This window comes from Silurus aristotelis (genome assembly GCF_946808225.1).
Source record: "Silurus aristotelis genome assembly, chromosome: 19".
NCBI classification, from domain to species: Eukaryota; Metazoa; Chordata; class Actinopteri; order Siluriformes; family Siluridae; genus Silurus; species Silurus aristotelis.
Window position 1 is genome coordinate 3613718 of NC_139592.1, and position 6839 is coordinate 3620556.

Sequence of the window (6839 nt, forward strand, 5' to 3'; positions counted from 1 at the left end):
TTGTGTCCAGGAAGTCACAGCTCTACCTCTGCCATGTTAATCTGTATTCTATGTGACTCTCAGGACACGCCTCGTTTTCCGTAGTGTTGCAATACGTCGTATTCACGTAGCAGCAGCGGTGCTGAGAGAACGCGCTCGAGAATGATACACATTCCACCTTGTTCCTTACATACAGTTACATGCAAACCTCATTAAAACCTTATTTAAAAAGTAGACTCATAAAAAAAAATTTATTTGAATTAGTCAGGAAATTCAGCCAAGAAAAAAGATTTTCACAGCCAGTCATCGAATACACCCACCACCAGAACCGTCAAAAGAAAAAAAAAATATTAAGGAGAAGCTTTGCTGGTGATCAGACATTCCTGCTTATCTTCATGTTGTCTTTATTGTCAGCAGATTTGTGTCCAAATGCTGCCGTTCCTCCCACTTCCAACATGACACTGATACATTTCATTTCCGTTTCAAGCTATTTGGCGGACCTGGAGTTACATTCCTCGCTCTCATGACTGCTAATAGTGACTCACTGTAGTAACTACATATTTTGCTAATTATGTCTGATGGTATTTCAAAATGAAGAAAAAAAAAAATCCCTCCATGAGAAACATTGACAGGAGCCTGTACTCTTTTCAGCAGTAATTTTTAGCAGTATAGTGTTATTTCATGGTTGCCTAAATCAAGGCACAGCTTTTGGTGCTTGAAGTCAATGGCAAAGAACGAAGGCAAGGTTTTACCGTCACTCCCTAATTACACTGATGGTTAATTATATGTGCATGGTGGTGTGTCCAATATAGTCCTCCCTTCCAAGCTTTAATCATTCTTTCAAAAAGATTGCACACGTTACACTGTTGAACTTGGCTATCTAGGATTTATATAAAGATTTTGAAGATATAGTTGAATTAAATACTTCACTTTAGAACAAAATAGAAATAAAATGACATGTTGTTTGGATATATGGATTACAGAATACCAATGTATTGGGACACCTGACTTTTCCTGGAGACACACAACTGTAATCAGTTACTGAATTCATCCCAAAGTGTTCAGTAGGGCTGAGGTCGGAAGGCTAAAACGGAGAAAAATATGAGTTTCAAACGAAAATGTATTAGTGCGGAATGTATTAATGTCTCATCGTTTTCTGAAGCCACCGTTTTCACATGTATTCACTTTGGAGAGTGTTTTCTAAAAGCTACATTTTTGTTGACTGAAAACAGCAGTGCAGTGTGGACGCAAAGTCAAAACTGAGGAGAAAAAATGTGTTTTCAAATGAAATTTATTACAGTAGACATGTCCTAAAGCATATCTTCTGATGAGCTTTGTGCACAGGGGCATTGTCATGCTGGAGCAGTTTTAGGTCCCATAGGACATATCAAGAGAATGGAAAACATCATGCTACGGAAAAGACATCCAAAGACATCCTTTACTGTTGTATCTTTGTAGGAACATTTTGGGGAAGAACTACATATGGCTGGAAATGTCCCAATATTTGTATATGTATATGGAAAAAGATCAATAGGATCAATGTTTGAGATTATTGACTGTGAAGAACATTTTCTCCTACAAAGAACTCTTTATGCAATGGAAAGGTTCCATGGATGTTAAAAGCAACCATACACGTTGACAAATAACCATTATTTTGAAAAATGAATGTGTACTGGTGTGAGGAGAACACCATGTGAATTCAGTCTGTCTTTCCCAGTCATCCTGGGATCTACCACATCCCAGGAAGCAGCTCCTGAAGATGAATGGAATCTAAAGTATAAATCACCAAATAAAGCCATTTGAGTTTCCCAGTTGAACAACCTGATTAACTTCTTTCCACTTCCCTTGGCCCGTCCAAGTCCTAGCCAATGGCCTGCGTATCTGGACTTGTTGTAATACCACAGAATAAAAATCCTGATTGAAATCATTTTCCTGGACATAACACAAGAAAAGACACATTTGCAAACACTACCATGGTGACTTTATAAAACAAATATCTATTTTAAAAAATGGCCTCGATGTAGAGGACAGCTTTGGTTATTGCACTTAATTAGGCCACGAACGCAGATATAATAATCCAAACAGCAAAAAGCTGCTATTTTTATATGATCTATAAATAAAGCCTATCACACTGAAATGAAATCAAAGAGACCTGTCACGGAGCATAAAGCTCCACCATGCTAAAGTAAATCTCCTCCTATCACACCTCGCCTCAAGACTTATCAACAGATTTCAGGATGATCAATGTTGCTTTACTGCTCAGCCCTGTGTGTGTGTGTGTGTGTGTGTGTGTGTGTGTGTGTGTGTGTGTGTGTGTGTGTGTGTGTGTGTGTGTAAAAGCCTCCCTTGCTCTCCACAGTCTCAGATCAGCCATGCAGCTTCTCCTTATAATAACAGTACGTGATGGATGATGGCGGCGAGCTTGTTATTGTCTTTGCGCCATCAGATCTTTTACTCCTTCTGTGATTTTGGACTTTTTGGTGAGAGAGCAGAGAAAACTAAGCTTGAAGGAGGAAATGTGTCAGTCCTGTGTCCTGGGCACAAGCTAAAAAGTGTTAAATGGGTTGGAAAATAAGTGAAAAGAAAAAACACAGGGTTTCTGTGTTGTAGGTCACAAATGTCCTTCTCTATGTTTCCACGTACAGGACGTACATCTGCAAGTTGAAAAGGGTTCAAGATCTCAGAAAAAGCGTTGAATTGAAATTCACACTTTTTTTTTTTTTTTCACTTTCCCAAGACGTAGTTGATCATCCAAGGCATGTTTGTTATCTCAAGGCTTGAACAAGGAGTATAAGATGAATGCTGCGAAGAAGTTACATTTTGTAAACCATATGCCTAAAATTATTAGCGAGGAGATTTTTGTGGCTGGAAAAAAAAGGATAATAATATGTATTATCCCATATACTGTATAAAAAAAAAAATATGAAGCACAAAAAGCGTTATGTACTCTCGTAATTACTTTCTGAAATGTCAGCATCGTTTGTGTTCAAGGCTGCACTCATTATAGCACTAAAATGTAAAATATAACCTTTGTCTTTTCCCCCCATTTAATATGCCCCTTTAATCTAGTAATGTGAGTATAGTGTGTATTTAAAACAATTTAGTAAAATAAAGTTTTAAATATACATTATATACATCTTCCTGTATAATAATAACATATTAAATATGTAAGAAATGCATGAACATGGCAGTACCTCTCCAGCAACAATGCATTTTATATAAACAGCATTTTTTTTATGAGTAAGAAAATAAAACTGTACAATATTTCAGCATTAGACCTTTTAAAATTGCTCCAAACACCTTAAAATGTAAAAGAGAAAAGGAAAAAAAGTGCCAAAAGACCCCAGGAATGTTGGTGTGTAGTGTATTTTTCGGAGTAAAAGGTGACATTGGCCGTCCTCTCTGTAATTCTCGGCAACTCCCCTCCACGGAGAAGTGCAACATAAATATCTGTCCGTGCGGTATAAACAGATCGGTCACAACCCCGAGCCAAATTAAACAACCAGATTAAGAGCTCTACACCGCTTCACTGCAAACAGCCTCCACGCCACATCACTTTATCTTTTATTTCTATGGTTTATTCCCTGCCCTTCTCAAGCACCAACTCATTAAATCAGTGGCCTGCTGTTTGTTAGAATTGTGCTTTTAATGAGATAGTGGAAGAACGGATTTTGGATTCATCTAAAACGATAGGCCCAAAAAAGGATTTCTAGCTAAAATTTTATGTGTAGGCTGTAGGCTAAATTGACTGCAGTAGAAGTGTAAAAGCAAAGCAAGAAAAAAAAAAGCATGCATTTGAAGAACACTAACTGTAATGTTTGCAAAGATGGAAAAACATTAAGATGACAACTTTTTACGTTAATACTTTTTAGCTTAAAACTAAATGTAATGATTGTGAAGCGTGTGTATTTTCTACACAAAATAAACTGATTGCTTATAGGGATTGGTGTGTGTACACCAATACCATACTGGATATTCTCCATTGCTGGAGTGGTATTGTCTACTTGTACTAGTATTTAGTTTTTTGTTTGTTTGTTTGTTTCCAAGGTACATATTTACACCCAATATCATTACAGTCCAATTATATACCTCACTTTATTATTTTCTAAGCTTTGTTTTGCTGGAGTGGTTTTTATGAACAGGTTTTGTACATTTATACTAAAATATTCAGGACTATTTAAGTAGCAAAACTATTCCAAATATATGAACATGCACTCATTTTGCACGCGCACCTCTAAAACATTGGAGATGTAAATCCAGATGTGAATCAACACTGTTATTAATGCACACTGATTTTTTAAATGCTTTTCTTTGCTTAAGTCTTTTCCGATACACACGCGGTGTCTTTCTCTCCCTCTCTGGTGCAATCAGACGCTTTAGGAGGACAAGATAAGAAAGTTCACGCGGGTCGGGAAAAAAATAAATAAACACCAACTCTCTAAGATCCATCAAAATCCCCTCAAGAACGATTTAAAGAGAAAAAAAAAGATGAAGAAAAAAGCCATGCAACCTGCACCACCATCACCACAGCAGCAAAATGTCAAATAGCAAAAATATTTTATTTACAATATGATGCTGTCGTTTTTTCAACACGTTTACGCAGCACCAAAAAAAGTGTAAAGCTGCTCCATATTGATTATTTACACGTCTGCATTGAAGAGTGATTGCGCGAAAGAAAATTGCATAAAACCCACATGTTGCAGTTCCTCGAGCCAGCAAGGAAAAGGTTTCTTTAAATAAAAACTGTACATTATATATTTATATATATTTACAGATTCTCTGCATTGAAAGACGCGTCAATTCATGGTCCCTCCGTTAATTCCCATCTCGTGCATTCTTCTTCTTCTTTTTTTTGTTGTTGCAAGAACAAGAGATGATGTGCTTTTGGTCTCTATATTTATATCTTAAAAAAAAGAAAAAAAAAAAAGTTTGTCCGTGTATTTTGGGTTACAGTCCTCTCAGGATGCGGTGGTGCCGCATAATCTGGTGGAGTTCAGCATCTCTTTGAGGTCATTTTCCGGTTTCCCCGCCACCATGAACGGCCACGTCTGCGTGCAAAAAAACAATTAGAGAGAAAAAAATATAAATTGTTATTATTCCAAAAAACATGAATTTAATTATAATTATTTTAATTTCAAATCTTTTGTTATTAGTGTCATATTTGGTAGAATTGTTTTTAATTGACCTGCACGACCACCACAAATATAAAGAAAAAACAACAACAACAACAACATCAAAGAAAACAAACACAAAGAAAAAGTGGACCGTTTTGGCATTTGCTGAAAAATGCATGCAAAGTGGTGAGGGTCGTTTTTTTTTATTATTGTTATTTATGTTTTCTTTTCTTTTTTTTTTTTTTTTTTGCAGGTCATATTTACACGAAATTGACCTTCGGGCCTGATACCTATTCCTTCAAAAGAACTAACTAGTTTCTTCTTCTTCTTCTATATAGAAGAAGAAGAAGAAGAAGAAGAAGAAGAAGAAGAAGAAGAAGAAGAAGAAGAAAATAAATATCAAGACATCAAGACATTCCCGGTTTGTTGAACTTCTGCACTGTTCTCTGAACCTCTGCATGCAAATGAATGTTGTTTTGGACATGCATAACTCTGATCATCTCTCAGGGCGCGCAGGAAAAAGTGCATAAGTTGATTATTATACATGAATAAGCGCGAGCGCGTCTCATACCAGGTTGACGGGATGGATGTATCCATGCTCGTGCTTGTCGTTGGCCAGGATCTGGCGCAAGTGGGCGATGTAGCTCGAGGCGAGCCGCAGCGTGTCCAGTTTGGACAACTTAGTATCGGGTGGCACCCACGGCAGCGTGGTCTTAAGGCGCGAGAACGCTTTGCTTAGCACGCGCATCCGCGCCCTCTCGCGCGCGTTCGCCGCGTTCCTCTGGACCTGTTTGCCCTCGTGCGCCACGCCGCCTTCTCCTCCTTCTTCTCCACTACCACCTCCTCCACCTCCTCCTCTGCCGGACGCCGTTCTGCGCGAGGACGCGGCCGTCTTGCGCCTCTTCCCCAGCGCGCGTCCGGTGCGCTCGTTCGCGGCCGAACCCTCGCCGTTCGAGCTGTCCTCTGCGCTTTCGCGCGACGTCCCCGCCGCGACGTCCACGCACGAGCCAAACGGCAGCAGACCGTCCAGGAGTTCCGCATCGTGGAACTCGTCCGCGTCGCTGATGGAGCCGGTGGACATGACCAGGGGATGGAGAAATGGATGAAGAAAAAAAGAGAAACAATTCTCGAGCTTTCGCTCCAAGGCAGCCTAAAAGCGCACGTGCTTTAGGTCTACACTCTGGGTGTGAGCGTTTACATGAAACGTGGAACAATCCGGATTGTCGGAACGGGCTATTTATGTGTTGCGCTCAAGGGCGGGACGGGATTACACAGGGGAGGAAACTTCTGCTGGGAACGAGAGGACACGCACACACACTATGGCTGTAGCTCTTACTTCATTCATCATCTCCAAATGACTCAAAAAGACTCCTTTTCCCTGGAATCTTTGTGATTAATTCAAGAGAAAGATGCATACTGACCTGAGAGCACTACTTACATTTTAGGCTTTGTTTCTAGATCATTTAGGAAAGTTTAATCCAGATGCACCTGACCATCACACCCATACGATGATTTTGGAAGCACATAATGCACACTTTGCAATGTTGTAGCATTACAACTTCCCTTCATGGAACAATAAACAAAGCGAGCACCATGAAGATAAGCTTGAGATGTTTTTGTGTGGACCCCCCCCACTAAACAACTTTGATATGAAGTTCTGTGGACCACTGCACCCCAGACCTTCTCACTCAACCTCAGGGCCTGGTCTCACTAATTTTGTAGGTGAATGATCACAAAGTTTAGTGG

General features: G+C 39.5%; 1 protein-coding gene across 1 annotated transcript; it reads right to left on the bottom strand.

Moving 5' to 3' along the window:
• Window positions 1-4519: 4519 nt before the first annotated feature.
• Window positions 4520-6305, bottom strand: tcf21 (transcription factor 21). Its single transcript, XM_083521608.1, has 2 exons — window positions 5665-6305; window positions 4520-5027 (listed from the first exon to the last, which is right to left on the bottom strand). The coding sequence occupies exons 1-2, from the start codon at window positions 6172-6174 to the stop codon at window positions 4938-4940; spliced, it is 600 nt and encodes a 199-aa protein (XP_083377734.1). The 5' UTR covers window positions 6175-6305; the 3' UTR covers window positions 4520-4937.
• Window positions 6306-6839: the final 534 nt, after the last annotated feature.